This window comes from Staurois parvus, unplaced genomic scaffold (genome assembly GCF_062004578.1).
Source record: "Staurois parvus isolate SC_StPar_1 unplaced genomic scaffold, SC_StPar_1.0 ptg000101l, whole genome shotgun sequence".
NCBI lineage: Eukaryota > Metazoa > Chordata > Amphibia > Anura > Ranidae > Staurois > Staurois parvus.
In genome coordinates this window covers 888348-907068 of record NW_028317897.1, presented here as the reverse complement: position 1 = coordinate 907068, position 18721 = coordinate 888348, and the positions used below count along the sequence as shown (strand labels likewise).

At 41.0% G+C, this 18721-nt stretch overlaps 1 protein-coding gene across 1 annotated transcript in view; it reads right to left on the bottom strand.

Annotated features, from left to right (window-relative positions):
- The window catches only part of POLR3B (RNA polymerase III subunit B), a 139361-nt gene that overhangs the window by 5964 nt on the left and 114676 nt on the right, over nucleotides 1-18721 (bottom strand). The window contains exons 24-26 of the mRNA XM_089671194.1: nucleotides 5818-5921; nucleotides 2563-2729; nucleotides 1388-1501 (exon numbers count right to left, since the gene is read on the bottom strand). Coding sequence (XP_089527320.1) covers nucleotides 1388-1501; nucleotides 2563-2729; nucleotides 5818-5921 — 385 coding nt within the window. The remainder of the gene's footprint in view (nucleotides 1-1387; nucleotides 1502-2562; nucleotides 2730-5817; nucleotides 5922-18721) is intronic.

Genomic DNA, 18721 nt, shown 5'->3' with positions numbered 1-18721 from the left:
GCACCCCCCAGCCACAGCTCAGCTCTGCACCCCTTGTCACAGTTCACCTCTGCATCCCATGTCTGCAACTCACCCCTGCACCCTGTCTGTGGCTCATATCTGCACCCTGTCTGAAACTCACCTGTCAAGTCTCCCCTGCAACAGCTGACTGCAGCTCACAACAGTCATCGACCAGCTCTCTCCATAGTAACCCTCATCCACAACTGCCTGCAGCTCATCTCTGCACCCCCTTTCCACACCTGGACATTTAAAAAATAGCACCTACCCCGAAAATAAGACCTAGTGTGTTTTTTTGAGCCAAAAAAAAATATAATACAGTGTCTTATTTTCGGGGAAACACAGTATATATACGTGATTTTGCACAGCCCTGCCGCCGTGTAGCAGTAGATCTGCTATAGGGCGGTCGGGAAGTGGTTAACCCAAAAACCCCAAAAAAAAAAAAGTTTGTTTATATGACTTATATGTGTTAACTGCCTGCTGCTCAGCATATGTATATATACAGCAGGGGCAGCAAGTCATTAAAACAGGATCATGGCTGCAAGTATGGTCCTGGTGTAATTTTATTACGGTCGGCATTCCAGTAAAAAGTGATCTGAGTGGCCACCAGATCACTTTTACAACATTTTGAAGAACTCCTACCCCCCAGCCCCTCCCAATATTGCCTTTTGGTGTGGGTGGTCGGGTCAGCTGCCCACAGAGGAGATGGAGAGGGAACATCAGTTCCCCAATTTCCGCTGTAATGAATGAAGCCGGAAACTACGAGGATTTTGCCTCCTCTAGTTTCTTTGCCATCATTCCCTGTCTGGTACAGCCAAAGAAGCATCTGATCATACACAATCTGTCCAAGTAATCAAGCAGTTCTAGTGCAAGCTCACCTGAAATGTTAGCATTTTAGCATTGAAGTTAGCATTTTAACCACTTCCTGCAGGCCACACACATATATGCAACCTTTTGGAGGGTGGGCTTTAATGTCAAGCAGCTGCATACATGCGTCAATTTGTAAATATTTTAACAAGCTGAGAGCATGCTCCCTGCGAGCTTCCAGCACAGTAACTAAACTGTCATTGAATGTTCAAGAGGCATATATACATTTAGGAGCTTTTGATCATGAGACTGCTGTAACAGCCAATCACAGTGGTCATATGTCGGAATGCCCGCCTCCGGCTCCTGCCATTTCGATCCACCTAAAGGGCCAGGAGGCAGTGGCGGGAACTGTACAACACCCTCCCCTGAATATAATTCTAACTCTGCAGCTCTCTGTGAAAATGCTGCATAAAACCTGTAGTGCAGCTGGTGGAAAGTGGTCAGGTATTATTTTACATACAGCACACCTATTTAAACCCGATCACATGCTTCTAAACAGACATGTCTGGTAAGTACACTGTACCTGGTGAGGACAGCCCTGGGTCCTCTGGCTCGAGCATGCATCTTATCCAGCACCATGTGCTTCAGTTTCTGATAGTACACTGGCCCAAAGTAAATATAGGCCTCAAGAGGTTCCCTGCAAGGAATAAGAGAGAAAAATCACACAGACACTGGACTTGTGTTCAGTACATTAACACAAGCATAAGGTGCCAGATAATAACAGTACATGAACTGAGGATTCTCCACTGTGCCATTGAAGATGGGAATGGGGTGAGAAAGTAGGACTTTTCCACATGAAAGCGCTGAACTAGCCCTGAGTACTATCAGCTAGTGACTGAGGAGTGCTTAAATCTATGCACATGCAGAAAAATGTACTATTTCATTACTGGCATCTAAGGGAAATACAGCTAATTCAGCTCTTCAGGAACCACTCAATTCTGATGTATCAGCATGACCTTTATTGGCTGGAAAATATTATGAATGGGAATGCAGGTCTCCCAAGAGACTCAAAATCTTCACCTTCTTTCAGAGCTACAGCCACCAAAGAATCCTCCATTCCGATGCTTCCTGGTTCCATCTGCAGGCTGCTATGACATAACAGTACACTGGGGACTAGGCACACGATGATGTGTCCAATGCTGAAGATTCTTTGATGGCCATAGCTTGGCAAGACAGTGAATGTAGAAGTCTCCATTTCCTAGATTAATAAGTATTGTGAATCTTTTGCAGGGTTAATTTTTTAATTTCTTTTTTTTTGGGACAAAGTCTCTTTAAAAAAATGTGACTGCATTTAACATTTCTCACTAAGTTGGTAATCAGTGCATCATGTGTATGTAGAAATCAATAAATAATGCCTCCAATGCTATCAGACGTGCAGCTCTATTTGCAAGAAAATCCTATTATCAAACAGAATGCACTCATGAAAAGCTTGTGTCACACTAGCTAAAGCCAGAAAACGATCACGCCTTTCTACAGATTTTACTTGTTCAGAGGGTGCGTCAACAACAGTTCTCCCTTCAGAGGCATCAGGGAACTCAACTGATACACACGACGGAGAGCCCAATAGAAGTACCAGTGCTTGATTTAATTCTGACAACATTACAATGATCAAAAGGGTATACATAACATATCAACTTTCTATCTATAGCATGATACCACCCAAATATATTTAATCCCACTTTAATAAGAAGGTCTTACCCAGTGATTCCAGAGGTAACATAATCTTTTCCCAAGTAGTTGTAGCCATATCGTATTAGATCTTCACAGACGTCTTTAACCTTGCTGCCTCCAAACGCCGTTCCATAATGGAACCTGCCATCCAGCACCCCTGCCTTGCCTGCAAGCAGTTCAATAAGTTTTCCCACCTGCATACACACATAGAAAAACCAATCAGGACCTCATAGAGGATGAATTTTTCACAAGAAGACCACACTAAAAAAGCAGAATTCAGAAATGTTAATCAATATGTTTGCATAAGAGAATGAAAATTAGAAGCTGACCAGTCAGTTTGCATCAATGCATAGAATTAGAGATATACACTACATTACTATATTTAACAAGATAAAGGCATTTAGGCTGTGGAGTGTGAGACTAACACATGGAACTCTAAACTGCGTTTAACTGGCACAGTATATCAGTTAGATGTTTGCAGATATTGTTTCCGAACATGGTTCATCTTTAGGGAATGGAGAACTTAAGACTTTTTTGGTGTGCTATGTTGAGCAAACAAAAGCAGGCTCGGTATATGCTTGTTGGGTCCTTGGGGAGGAGTCTAATGGTTGGGAATAGAAATAAGATAAAGGCAGGCATAAGTGGTTGAGAAAGGAGCTAATCAGAAGCATTCCATTTCCAAAGTGTGGTGTGAGTCAGCCTACTGATAGAAGGCTTGCTGTATATCTAAGAGTGCCAGTTAGTGTTTTAAAGTATATGTAATCATAAATATTTTTTTCTATGAGTGTCTTTAAATGAGGATTTTATAAATCATAGTCTCTATCATTTTCATGTACTTCTGCCATCTGTTGTATCTGGTTGATCCTGCCAGTCACCTTTTTTCCCTTGTTCTAAACTGACCAGAAAAGCATAGAAATTGATCTATGCTCGTGTGGTCAGTTTCTATCCTTTGGCTGGCCATTCAGAGGTCCAAGACACTATGCAGACACACAGCATGCCTCTATTGGGACGTTTGTTCTGCCACCACACAGCCCAACCAATCACAGCCTGTCTCGGACACGCATCCTCTTCCTCTATGGAATACAGGCATGCTGTGTGTCTGCACAGTGTCCTGTAACCCCCCTCTCCACTATCTGGAAGAAGAGATGTATTAACACATGACAGAACTTTGTAACCTTGACAGTAGATCTCAAATTTTGATTATCAGAACTGGAATAGAAGAAAAATCTCCCAATTTAGAAACTTTTTGCAGGGACAAGTCCAAGTAACGATTTTCTATTTTGAGAGATTTTCCCTCACCTCCTGTTCTGTCTGCATGACAGAAAGTCAATGTATATTTGCCCAACTGGACAAAAATCCTAACAGATGTTACCTCTTTCTATAAACCTCCAAAACTAAAAAGTTATGGCTTTAGATTAACTTTATAAATACACTTGGTGCAAACAGCTTAATATGAGGATGAAAGACATAAGGGAGCTGTTCTGCCTGCTATCTGTTTGTATTTATACCTATCCAGTCCTAAGATTTACACAGCCCTGTTACATAACACAGCCAGGCAGACTATAACAATTTCTTGGTTGTAGGCGCACACTGTAAAAGGGACACAGCAATGTAAAATCTCCACCTCCAACCTGACTGAACAAAGATAGAGAAGCCACAGAATGATGAGGCCATCTCTCTGCTCTCCTCCTATCAACATGTTCCTTGTCAACACATTTACATGTAGCACACCGGACTGGCTCCCAGTCCTGCTTTTCCCACTCCCAGTCTGAGTGCTGCTGTAAAGGTACTTACACTAGCTGCATTTAATTATTAATGAAGCTGTATTAATTTGTTTCTTTCATCTCTGCCTGAAGTTCACTTTTAAATGTTTAGAGTAAAAATAAAGGAGTATAAAGTCGATCCTTGCCCTCCTATACTATAAAGTCACTTAAGTATATGTTATAGCTTGGCTTTTGACCTCTAATACTATTCCATTTTGTCTTCAGTAAAATACTAACAATATCTATGTCAGGAGACCACCACAATTTTCTCTGTTGTAGCAAATGGAAATGTTGTGGACTAGAAGTAAACGATCTTACAAGGAATTGAATTCATTCAGTGTTCCGAATGTCTCCAAAACCAGGTTATTACTTTCACTTCCAGTACCATAAGGACAAAATGCTGATGTGGTTGTCAACGGGAGTGGTAATGTTAAAGTGGTATTAAACCCAAAACCAAAATGTAATATATTGCAGCATTCATTTTTTTTAGGCTTTTTTCCCTTCTGTTTCCACCTGGTGATAAGGCCTGTATTAGAGTGTCTCCACTCTGGATGAAGGAGCACAGAGGCAACCTTTGAACAGCAACATTGTCAGTTTTGGGGGAGGGGAATGTTATATGTACTAGCAGATTTAAATACACTAAACAAATTGAAGCTTAACTCCAGCTCACACTTTATAAGCAGTTATAGCAATAGATTATTTTTTCCTTCTAGGATAAAGGTTTTACATAAATAAATAAAAACTGACCACTGTAAGCCCCCCTGCCAGTGGTAAATTGTTTGCCTCATCCCAGTAACCGCTACACTCTGCAAGCAAACTGGCACTGTATAAACAATAGCTTTAGCTAAAACAGCTTGCTTTTGATTGTGATCCGTGATTGGCTAAGCTAATCACATGGTACAGGTAGCCTGGTACCATGCAATTGCTGTGGGCTAATCGCAGAACGGAACTGAAAGCAAGCTATTCATGAATGGGAAACCATTCATGATAGGTTGTTTACCTTGTTATCATGTGATTGCTATGACCAATCATAATGATCACATGCTACCAGGTTACTAGATACCGCTGACAGCCATAGCAATCACAGGAGGAGCCTGCTGCATGCTCCTAAACTGGTCCAGGCTCAATCACGTATATACATAAAGAAGCCGGCACATGCTGCCCTGCTGCAGTGAATGTACTGCGGCGGGGCGGCAAGTGGTTAAAACATGGTGGTGGTAACAAATTATAGGAATGCTTTTCATTGTAAAGACCTGGTAAACTGGTCAAGACAAGATTGAGGGCAGTATGGATGGAGGCAAATACAGGGCAATTCAACAAGAAAACCCAACTGTCATTCACACTAAACAATTGATGAAGAAGAGAATCTCTAGACCTGTACACATCAAAAACAAATAACGGAGCACTAGAATCAAACTCTATCCAGATACAGAGTTGAAATTATTTTACCTGTCAAATATGCTCTATAGTAAATTATCTTCGTCTAGAGCTTATAATTAGAAACAAAACATTCACCCACCGTCATACGCGATGGAAAGCCATGAGGATTCATGATGATGTCGGGGCAGATGCCAGTCTCACAGAATGGCATATCTTCCTGAGGAACAATCAAGCCACACACTCCTGGCAAGAAAATCAAACCAACAAATGTTAAAACCTGGTAACTGGCTGCTTCAGATGCAAACCGAATTTTCAACTAAACGGATTTTAATTTTCCAGACTTTGCAATAAAAACAGATTTTGCCCTAATGAGCACAGTACCAACTAACGGAGACATGCGCTGACGGGAGTATATGTATTTCAAACAATGTTTACATTCTATGACCAAATTTTAGTCTTTTCTATGAAAAGGACAATACAATGTGGCATATAGTGGATAACAAAAGTCTACACACCCCTGTTAAAATGTCAGGTTTCTGTGATGTAAAAAAAAAAAAATTAGACAAAGAAATAATTTCAGAACTTTTTCCACCTTTAATGTAACCTATAAACTGGCTACTTCCTGCAGAACAGACTGATTTGGGCTATTTTTTGGTACAGGTGTACAAGGCTATAAGCTGGCCATACATGGAGAAAATTACAGTTGGTTTCTGATGAATCGGCTGAAATTCACTCTGTGGGTGGCCCTGTCAGCCATCTCCCATCCAAAATCTTCTGATCTGAAAGTTGAAGGAGCCAGGTGGAAAATTGTCGCTGAACAGAAGCTTCCATCCAGTCAGATGCAGACATTGTTTGAGGATTCTGACCGTCATGGTTGATGGCTTTCAGAATACAGTACCTGGAACTGCAGATTCATCCACCAGTGCTATCTAGCAAGGATGGGAGAATCATAAGATTTGTCTAAATTAACCCACACTGTTTAGCATGGAAGATTTTTATTCCTTTCTTTCTGTTGAGAGACTAATACAGTGTATTATAGTAATATAAACATTGTGTGACTATAGGTTTTTGCTAATGTACAGTGGATATAAAAAGTCAACACACCCCTGTTAAAATGTCACGTTTCTGTGATGTAAAAAAATGAGACAAAGAAATTATTGCAGAACGTTTTCGACCTTTAATGTGACCTAGAAACTGTACAACTTTGCCCACGTTGAAAAACAAACTGAAATCTTTTAGGTTGGAGGAGGCAGGGAGTAAACATAAAAAACTAAAATAATGTAGTTGAACAAGTGTGTGTTCAGAATTAAGCAATCACATCCAAAATCATTTTATTTAGGAGTCAGTACACACCTGCCATCATTTAAAGTGCCTCTGATTAACCCCAAATAAAGTTTAGCTGTTCTAGTAGGTCTTTCCTGACATTTTCTTAGTCGCATCCTGCAGCAAAAGCCATGGCCCGCAGAGAGCTTCCAAAGCATCAGAGGGATCTCATTGTTAAAAGGTATTAGTCAGGAGAAAGGTACAAAAGAATTTACAAGGCATTAGATATACCATGGAACACAGTGAAGACAGTCACCATCAAGTGGAGAAAATATGGCACAACAGTGACATTACCAAGAACTGGACATCCCAAAATTGATGAAAAGATGAGAAGATAATTGGTCTGAGAGGCTGCCAAGAGGCCTACAGCAATATTAAAGGAGTTGTAGGAATATCTGGCAATTACTGGCTGTGTGGTGCATGTGGCAACAATCTCTCATATTCTTCATATGTCTGGGCTATGGGGTACAGTGGCAAGACCGAAGCCTTTTCTTACGAAGAAAAACATCCAAGCCCAAGTTACATTTTGCAAAAACACAGCGGAAGTCTCCCAAAAGCATGTGGGAAAATGTGTTCTGGTCTGATAAAACCAAGGTTGAACCTTTTGGCCATAATTCCAAAAGAAATGTTTGGTGCAAAAACAACACTGCACATAACCAAAAGAACACCACACTCACAATGAAGCATGGGGGTGGCAGCATTATGCTTTGGGGCTGTTTTTCTTTAGCTGGAACTGGAGCCTTAGTCAAGGTAGAGGGAATTATTACCAGTTCCAAATACCAGTCAATATTGGCACAAAACCTTCAGGCTTCTACTAGAAAGCTGAACATGAAGGAGAACTTCATCTTTTAGCATGACAACGACCCAAAGCATACATCCAAATCAACAAAGGAATGGCTTCACCAGAAGATGAAAGTTTTGGAATGACCCAACGAGAGCCCAGACCTGAATCCGATCGAAAATCTGTGGGGTGATCTGAAGAGAGCTGTGCACAGGAAATGCCCTCCCAATCTGACAGATTTGGAGTGTTTTTGCAAGGAAGAGTGGGCAAATATTGCCAAGTCAAGATGTGCCATGCTGATAGACTCATACCCAAAAAGACTGAGTGCTGTAATAAAATCAAAAGGTGCTTCAACAAAGGATTAGTTTAAGGGTGTGCACACTTAAGCAATCACAGTATTTTAGTTTTTTTATTTTTACTTCCCTTCATGTAAAAGATTTCAGCTTGTTGTTCAATTGAATTGTACAGTTTATAGGTTACATTAAAAGGTGGAAAAAGTTCTGAAATTATATATCTTTGTCTCATATTTTAACATCAAAGTAACCTGACATTTTAACAGGGGTGTGTAGACTTTTTATATCCACTGTATAGCCATGGTTGTCACACAGGCTGGACTTCAAACATGTCTGACTCTGTTCATCATCATTACATAGTAGATTCATAGGAAAAGCACAACAGATAGTTCTTGTTTTTCAAGGCAAGAACAGGTAAAATGCAATATATGAAAAATGTTTTTGTGGATTTAAATTCGCTTTAAGTAGACACCGCAGGAAAGAGTTAAATCTGAACTTTATGCAGATATATAGTATATAAAAAATGTAATCCAGTTATGTACATATTTATTATTAAATCACAGTTCTAAAACACAACTATTATACTGTAAGTACTTGAATTCTTTCATTTAGCTTTCTGTCATCCAATGCACAGCAGTGCTCTTTCACTCTAACTGGGAAGCACATTGAGCCAATTGAAGTTTTATCCAAAATCTAAGCTTATTAATGGGAGTTAAGCGCTCATGGATGACCATCAGAGTAATGTAGCTACTTTAGTGTTGAGTCAACAGGCTGGGGCAGGTTTTTGAATACACTACACAGATAAAGATCCCAACTATGCTGTCTGGTGGGGGGATGCAGTGACCACAAGACTGGCAGAACGGATTTAAAATGCTGTAGGCCAACTAAGTATTAAAGTGTAACTAAGTGCAAAACTTTTTTTTTTTCTGTTTCGGATAGAACAGAGAAGGATTAGAACACCTGTCAGCTTTTTAGTGTGGTCTGTGCCTGTTAGGGAGATTCTCCTTCTCTATTTGTGCTGATTACTGTTATCATAGAGAGTGAAAGTATCTCAAATTTTGGTTTGTCACCAGAACAGGAATCAAGGGGAAATCTTTCAAAGGGTAAAGTATTTCTGGTGACATCCAGGGGTTCCTGTTGTGGCTATGGGATAAGAAGTGCAGGGAAATCTCCCGAATGGGATACAAATTGGAACAAAATGAAAGAGGTTATAACCCTGCCTTACTCTATTCAAAATGGAAAATATTTTGGCCTTAGTTCTACTTATAGCCACTAGCCTGGCATTCAAGTGCATTTCACCTACTCAAAGAATCTGCCTTAGTACTGTAAGCTCATTAGCTTCACAAAAAAAACCAAGGTATGTTTGAAAGCTCATCCCTTGTTTGCAGTTAGCTACAGAGAAATAGAATGGTTGTTCAGTTTTATATATATCTATTGGAGAACTCACCTCATCAACCATCTTGGCACACTTGAAGTCAGATAATGCAGACATGTTTGTCTAATGTAAACTACTAGACCACAGAAAGAGCTTAGAAAGGTAACTCCACTTCCATGGGAAAAAAAATATCACAAATAAAAACAAAAAAATATAATGTATACATTTGTGACACAAGCCATATGGTGATTGTTATTAAAAATTATATTTTCAATTCGCAGCACTGAAATTTTCCATCAAATTCAATGCAATATGGCAACATGGCGGCGTTCCCTACACAGCTGGTATGGACAGAGAGATGTAATTTCCGGCTTGTGTGATTGGCTCACTGATGTTACCAGAAATCTGCAGTAAGACAGATGTCAGATTTTAGGCATCCTCTGGAACTAAAATTTTAGTTTTGGTGAGATGCTCCTAAAGGGCTAATCACTTCTAAAAGAATGCAGACCCTGCCACTCTCCTCATCAGAACTCAGCAAGTGTGTCAGCTGATCAAAAATGAAAGTCACAATTAGTCCTACACAAGACATAATCTAAAGCCCCGTACACACTTGCAGATCGCTGTACCAACACAAGTGAAGTTGGTGTGGCAATCTCTCCGGCTGTGTCTTTGTATTTTGGCTGCGAGCACGGATTAGATGCTGGTTTTCCAGCATGTTCCTTCGACAATAGCCAGTCGTCAGACCAGTTTCTGTTGGTCTGTCCACTGACCAAAAGTTACCCAGTTCCTGCTCAACCAGCCAATTTCTGGCCAGTGTGTACCCAGCTTAACAAAGAGCTATCAGGTAGGAATCTGCAACAAAGTTGGTTAAAATCCTAGAAATGTATATGAATCACCCAGAGGAGAATGTTTTTAATCTAAAAAAAAAAAAAAAAAAAAAAAAAAAAGTGGTGATTCCTATACCCCTCAGGCACCCACTAAACAATCCTCCAGTCTTATCAGGGTTAGATGACAAACCGTGCCATTCACCCATTTCCTGTAAGCCCAGGCTGTCATGGGCACACCTTGTGGGGGAGTGTTATCACAAAGCCTGGTCTTACAACACTCTCCTGGGTTGAGTGCTCCCACATCAATACATGAGCTTGGTTCAATTCAAGGAAAAAGATTGCTCACTGCCACAATTGAGAAAGAAGAGAAAGGACCTAGAACATCATCAAACTGGCATGAAAACTGCAGGAAAAAGGGATGTATATGGTGTTTAAGATTCAAGTAAACATTTCCCTGCTTCTTCAATCCCTTACCATTCCCCTGGATCTTTTATTTATTTTAAAGAAGGAAAAAAAGTACTCAAAACAAGTCTAACAGGATGTGCAAAGTCACAGCTACTCCCTAATCAAAAAATGTGTATCAGCTACAAGAAGGTAAAATCCGATGACCAAATTCTGTACTTTTTACACTTCTCAAAACAATATTTCATTTATGGCTCCCCATAAAATGTTATACTTTTTGTATTTGACGGAATACTATAGTGTTTGACACCTTATGAAAATACTGTACTTTGTTTCTTGATACTGTACTTTTTGTAAACAACACCTTCTGACACTGTAAAAGGCGAATGTGCACTAAAGGTACCTTGGAAAGAGCCAACCCCTGAGAACTCCTTTTATGTGCCAAGTCGGTTCCCATAGCAGACTGTCGCTGTGTTGTTTGTTTTGTGTGAAAGTGAGTGATAAAAGAACCATGAAATCGACACAGAAAGGCAAAACAGCAGAAAGAAGTGGGGACTCTCCATCATTGCGGCTCCTACCCTCTGCTGACTCGTGTAACAATGGGATCTCCACAGCCATCCACAGATCCAACACAGCTGTGCATTTCATTAGATGAAGGGCCCGAGTGACACAAGTAAATAATTAACTTATTCTGCTCCGCTGACTGTGCCTGGAAGACCAGTCATAGCTGACAGATTTTAATACAAGATAACACAAAAGGGGCATAATGAGCTTAAGATAAGTTATAGTTTGAACTAATGAACGCCAAGATAGGTAAAGATAAAAATGTAATCCCAAAACTGAAAACTGTTGCATTCAAGAGGGGAATTTCTAAACAATTGGAATGCCAACACCAATAAACAAAGTGTATATTGATTTACAAAATTATAATTGCATATTTTAGATTTTAAAGCTAAAACTTAAAAATCTAAAGCCAAATGTTAGATCTGTGCAATTAATAGTAGCTTAAAAAAATTATCGGAAATGGCTTACAGAAACCAAATTATTATGAAATATGATTTTTAATTTTAAAAAAATAAGCAAAATATTAAAAAAATGTAACATGCAGTGATGCTACTTAGAAGATCACATTTAAAAAAGAACTCAAAAATGTTAATTCCAAAATTCTGCAAATCCTCTTTCATTCTCATTAAAGATTGCATTTTATACACTGGAAATTTATGAAAATGATAAGACATATCATAATAAATCAAATATTAAAGTCTACTTTTTTTATTTGCTCCCTGTGTAAAAAGTTTTAAGAAAACAGTTACCGGTATATACTACTGATATTAACATCTTACTTAAAAAAAAATTTAAAATAGTTTTACTAATCCCAAAAAAAGTAACCCCTGCAATGTAAACCATACTAGGCTGTGGTTTACATTGCTTTTCAATAAACAGGTTTGAAACAATAAAAAAAAAAAAATAAAAAAAGGCAAAAAAGATTTTTTGAATCCCCAAGAAGTTCTACCAAGAAAGCAGTTATCAATTCCTTTAAATTTACAAAATGGTTTTAGAGATATCATGTGGATATGAATGTTGTCAATAAAACTGTGGGAAAAATATTACAAAAATGTTAAGTTTATTACAAACATCTGGTAAAATCATAAATTGCAAACCCAAGTAAAAATCTCCTGGAGCAATGTTCCTACTTCATCTGCTCAACACTTAAAATTTAAAAAAAAAAATAAAATAAAATAGTATCAACATCAAATAGTATCAACATCCGACCATGTATACATATGCACATAACAGTATTTGCAAAATATATATTTTTTTAAAAGTTTTGAAAACGTCTCTATTTAAACAAAGCCACACTACTATGCTGTATTTGATTCTTTTAAAATTCACACAACACTAGAAGCCAACTGTATATTTTCAAAGAGGAAAAAGAAAAGACTTGGTGAACTTCGCTCAGGAAATCTTGTCCAGTTAAAAAGCAGAAAAATGTTATTAACAATCTAATTTAAATATGGCTTTTGTAGAGGCAGCAAGAACAATAAAGTTGGTACACAGCTTTCCCAGAAGCCCCTAAAAGACTGCGAATTACACATTTGCATAGCAGTAAGCACACAAAAGCCCGATTAATTGAAAAACCCCACAATGCTCCTGCCCCATTATAAAACCACCCCAGGAACTTGACAAAATACACACACACTGCAAGAAAGCAGTGCTGGAAGAACAATGCATGTTTGGTTTGGCCCAGTCAGAAAACACAACTGTAATTTTATTCTGTGCAGTAAAACGTAGTAAGACAGAGCTCCTCTGAAGAATGTGCTGAAAGGTCGGCAGGTCACAGAGCTCGAGGGTGATCTAAATATTTGCCAACCTTTCAAATGAGCATTTAATATGGAATTCATAGAGGGGACCCAGAACAGCAAAAATAAACTCTACAGAGTGAAGAGCTGCCTAGCCACTCCTACTTCAAGCTGCAACTTGCCAATTAGCCCGTCACTTTAAAAAAGGAACAAATCTATAAAAGGATGGCTCATTTATGAGAAAATCTCATCAACATTTTTTGCTTTCAAAAGCTATGAAGGGACACACAAGGGCCATATAATACACAAGGTTTTATTCATGCTGGCACTGTGAAACCTCTGTTTTTAGGACACACATATAACCCTGCAATGATTTTCAACAGTGCCAGTCACACTGTGTTTACCTGTGTGTAGGTGCGGTCAGTTTAGAGGTGTTTTGAGAAAATAGGACTTTGTGCATCCAGAAGCCAATTAGACACTCTAAATGTATGTAAATGTGTCTAAACATGCCTACATCTGCTCTGAAGCAGATTTAGGCATGAAAAAATGATTTGAAAGGCATAAAAGTTGTTTAAACCACCTGGATGACTTTTTCTGTACATAGAAAAAGTACCGTATTTTTCGCTCCATAATACGCACTTTTTTCCCCCCAAAAAAGGGGGGAAAATGTAAGTGCGTCTTATGGAGCGAATATAAGGCGGCCGGTCCGGTATTTTTGCGGCCACCATGTCAGAATACCGGGCCGGCCGCTCAGCTGTTGTCTCCTGCAAGGCCTTACCTGTTCCTCGCTCCAGCGCTGCACAGTCTTCCCGCGTTGGCTTCTGTGACAGCCGGGTGCCCACTGCGCATGTGCTGCGCTTTGTGAATAATCCGGTGTCTTCTGGGACACATGAAAGGTCCCAGAAGGCGCCGGGCCATTCACAAATCGCAGCACTTCTCGCACATGCGCAGTGGGCACCCGGCTGTCACAGAAGCCTCCCGGGAAGAAGAGGGAAGGACAACTCCGCGGAAGTGGGAGCAGGTACCTGTCAAATTCAGGTACCCGTTCCCCCTCCCTCCCCAAAGGTCAGCAGTCTCTGGTCATTCCCTGCACTGTCTGCAGTCTCTGGTCATTCCCTGCACTGTCCGCAGTCTCTGGTCATCCCCTGCACTGTCCGCAGTCTCTGGTCATCCCCTGCACTGTCCGCAGTCTCTGGTCATCCCCTGTACTGTCCGCAGTCTCTGGTCATCCCCTGTACTGTCCGCAGTCTCTGGTCATCCCCTGCACTGTCCGCAGTCTCTGGTCATCTCCTGTACTGTGTCCGCAGTCTCTGGTCATCTCATGTACTGTGTCCGCAGTCTCTGGTCATCTCCTGCACTGTGTCCGCAGTCTCTGGTCATCTCCTGTACTGTGTCCGCAGTCTCTGGTCATCTCCTGTACTGTGTCCGCAGTCTCTGGTCATCTCCTGCACTGTGTCCGCAGTCTCTGGTCATCTCCTGCACTGTGTCCGCAGTCTCTGGTCATCTCCTGCACTGTGTCCGCAGTCTCTGGTCATCTCCTGCACTGTGTCCGCAGTCTCTGGTCATCTCCTGCACTGTGTCTGCAGTCTCTGGTCATCTCCTGCACTGTGTCCGCAGTCTCTGGTCATCTCCTGCACTGTGTCCGCAGTCTCTGGTCATCTCCTGCACTGTGTCCGCAGTCTCTGGTCATCTCCTGCACTGTGTCCGCAGTCTCTGGTCATCTCCTGCACTGTGTCCGCAGTCTCTGGTCATCTCCTGTACTGTGTCCGCAGTCTCTGGTCATCTCCTGCACTGTGTCCGTAGTCTCTGGTTATCTCCTGTACTGTGTCCGCAGTCTCTGGTCATCTCATGTACTGTGTCCGCAGTCTCTGGTCATCCCCTGCACTGTCCGCAGTCTCTGGTCATCTCCTGTACTGTGTCCGCAGTCTCTGGTCATCTCCTGTACTGTGTCCGCAGTCTCTGGTCATCTCATGCACTGTGTCCGCAGTCTCTGGTCATCTCCTGCACTGTGTCCGCAGTCTCTGGTCATCTCCTGCACTGTGTCCGCAGTCTCTGGTCATCTCCTGCACTGTGTCCGCAGTCTCTGGTCATCTCCTGCACTGTGTCCGCAGTCTCTGGTCATCTCCTGCACTGTGTCCGCAGTCTCTGGTCATCCCCTGTACTGTGTCCGCAGTCTCTGGTCATCTCCTGTACTGTGTCCGCAGTCTCTGGTCATCTCCTGCACTGTGTCCGCAGTCTCTGGTTATCTCCTGTACTGTGTCCGCAGTCTCTGGTCATCTCATGTACTGTGTCCGCAGTCTCTGGTCATCTCCTGTACTGTGTCCGCAGTCTCTGGTCATCTCATGTACTGTGTCCGCAGTCTCTGGTCATCTCCTGCACTGTGTCCGCAGTCTCTGGTCATCTCCTGCACTGTGTCCGCAGTCTCTGGTCATCCCCTGCACTGTGTCCGCAGTCTCTGGTCATCCCCTGTACGGTGTCCGCAGTCTCTGGTCATCTCCTGTACTGTGTCCGCAGTCTCTGGTCATCTCCTGCACTGTGTCCGCAGTCTCTGGTCATCCCCTGCACTGTGTCCGCAGTCTCTGGTCATCCCCTGTACGGTGTCCGCAGTCTCTGGTCATCTCCTGTACTGTGTCCGCAGTCTCTGGTCATCTCCTGTACTATGTCTGCAGTCTCTGGTCATCTCCTGTACTGTGTCCGCAGTCTCTGGTCATCCCCTGTACTGTGTCCGCAGTCTCTGGTCATCCCCTGTACTGTGTCTGCAGTCCATTGGTTCAGAATATTTTTTTTCTCTTGTTTTTCACCTCTAAAACCTAGGTGCGTCTTATGGTCAGGTGCGTCTTATGGAGTGAAAAATACGGTAATTGCAGGAGTGTAAAGGCCTGAAACCTTGGACCCTATTCACGCTGTCAGGGACTATTCACACCAGCCGCAGGGGCTGGTGTCTGGTGGGTTCACAACAGAGCCAATCACACCACATTGTGCCTCAGGGCCAGGAGACACACTGTCATGCATTGCTATGAGGAAGACAGTTGACTCGCCATCTTTATAAAGGCAGGGCTTTGCGTCCTTATGTCAGAGCTGCACCATGGATGACTTGTGATCTGTTGGAATAAAATGTTCATGAATTTTGTGCAACAACTACTGTACATCAGTATTCAGTAGAGATATATTCTTTAACCAGTAGAGGGCAGTGTTTATAAGTTTGTAGCTGCATCTATGGTTAAACTCTGTCTTTTCTCTATTATACAGCTCCGGTTTCTGGTTTGCAGAGAAGAAGCAGATAACCACATGTAGACTGTGCACTGTCTGTTCTGTAGGGCTATATATACAGTATCTTTAACAGGTTATGGGCCCAGACACCTAGTCATAGCCAGTTAAAGCAAACAAGTGCAAGATGCAGCAACAGAAAGAAGATTGATAAAGAATAAATGAAAATGGCCAGTAACACAGCTGCAACAAAGCTTACGTTTGCAAATCTATCAAACCAGAACTACCAGTCTTGGAAAATGAAGATGAAAATGCTGCTAATAAGAGAAGATACATGGAAAAGTGTATAAATGAAGTCAGGCCAAAACACATTTCAGATGAGTGGAGAGAGAAAGATCAAAAAGCTCAAAGCACAGTCTTTCAGCATAGAAGATGATAAAATCATATATACATGCAAGTGTGAAACTGATAAAGAAATGTGGGAAGAATTACAAAAGGTGCATGAAAGAGCTAATCTCAGTAATAAACTGTATTTGATTAGAAAGTGATACCAAACCAAGCTGATAAAAGGCCAGGATATGCAAGATTACACAAGGCACACACTGAAAATGGTTGAATGCCTGAGGGGTATAGGAAAAGAAATAAAAGATTTTCATATGGCAGCACTCTTAGTGGTTTACCAGAAAGTTAAGAAACGCTTGTCACAGCACTTGATGCATGTCCAGATGAACTGATATTGAAATATGTTAAGGGCAAGCTTATAGATGAATATACGTGTAAAACAGAAAGCATTAATAATGACGGTGCTTCTATCGCAGAATCTGCTTTAAAGACAAAAAAAAGGAATACAAACAGTAACATGCAACAAGAAACACATGAATGTTTTGTGCGCAAGAAACAAGGTCATTTAAAAGCAGACTGCAGAATCTGTAAAGCTAGAATGCAAAACCAAACTAAAACTTCAAAAGGCCAAAATTGTGAAGAAAGAAACTGATTTTTCTTCAAAAAAATGAATGTTTTTCAATCCAAAATTTGCATCTCATCTTTGCAGGCATGGTGTGTTGATTCAGGCGCTATAAGTCACATGACAAAAGACAGAAATTTCTTTATTCACCTTGAAAATAAAAAAAACCACCACAGCTAATAGGCAATTCATGGAATCAGAAGGAATAGGAGAGCGCTTTCTTTACTGTTCTAATTCCCAGAGTGTCACAAGAAAGATATCTCTGAAAAATGTCCTGTATTTGCCTTCTTTTGAAACTCTTCTCTTGTCAGTAAAGAAGCTCACAAAACAAGGCAATGTAGTGACCTTACAAGATGACAGTTGTGCCATCGCAAAAGTCTGAACTGTTACAGTTGAACTGCAATGAGGTGGTTAAAGGATATGTTCACCTTTTTACAAAAAAAAAATAAATGCACATTTTTTTTAAGGTAAATCTGCATTATTTTTATTTCTGGAGCCTGTAATGCACTGTATCAGCAGTCAGCAGATTGCTGGTGCCATGCAGGTCTCCTGCAGACCAGTCAGTATATCTGCTTGCCTGTACGGGCAACCAGACATATTGACAGGAAGAATCAATGAACTACCCTGGCGCTCTACAGCGCCATAGTAGCTCATTGGGAACTACAAGGCGACAGCCGCAAAAGCTGTCGGGACTTGTAGTTCATTCATTCACAGAATGCCACCACAAACTATAAAGTACTGGGGAAAACTAATATTGTTGGAGTTGTGCAGCAATATTTTGGCAATGTACACTGTTTGATGTGGCAACACATGAGGCGCTTGCAACAACAAGGTAGATTTATTGGTGCATTTTACTTGTACTTAAGATTTTTTGATTGTTCTTCTTTATTTAGTTTGGAAACAAAAACAATTTTACACAATTTTGGCAAGCATGGGATTATTAGACAAGTAGTGGGTCCAATGCTACATATTACAATCACTACACATCCAGACATCGCAGCTGCCATGTTGCTTTTTTGTATACACGTGAGTAAGCCACATCTAAGAGACTGGACATCAATTAAGAGAGTCACGAGATATCACAAACAAATTAAAGACTTGAGTCTGAAGCTGTCCACAGTTGGGGATTTGAACCTTGTAGGGTATGTGGACTCTGATTGGGCAGGTGGCCTAAACACTCACAAATCCACAAGTGGTTGCTTGTTCAAATTAGGAAACAGTTCTATATCTTGGTCCAGCAAGAAGCAGATCTCAGTAGCTTTGCCTTCTACAGAGACAGAATACATTGCTGCTGCCTATGCCAGTGTAAAGCTGTGTGGTTACGTCAATTGCTTGAAGATCTTGGAGAGCCGATGTCCGAGCCTACAATCTTATATGAGGACAATTTAAGGATTTATCAAACTTGCCACCAATGAGATCAATGCAAGAACAAAGCATACTGACATCAGACATCATTACATTCATGGTCTGGATGAATAAAATGTAAAAGGATTGCAGATGCTTTGACAAAACCGCTTACAAGAAACAGATTTATAGAACGGAGATCCAAAATGGGACTAATAAGAAGTAGT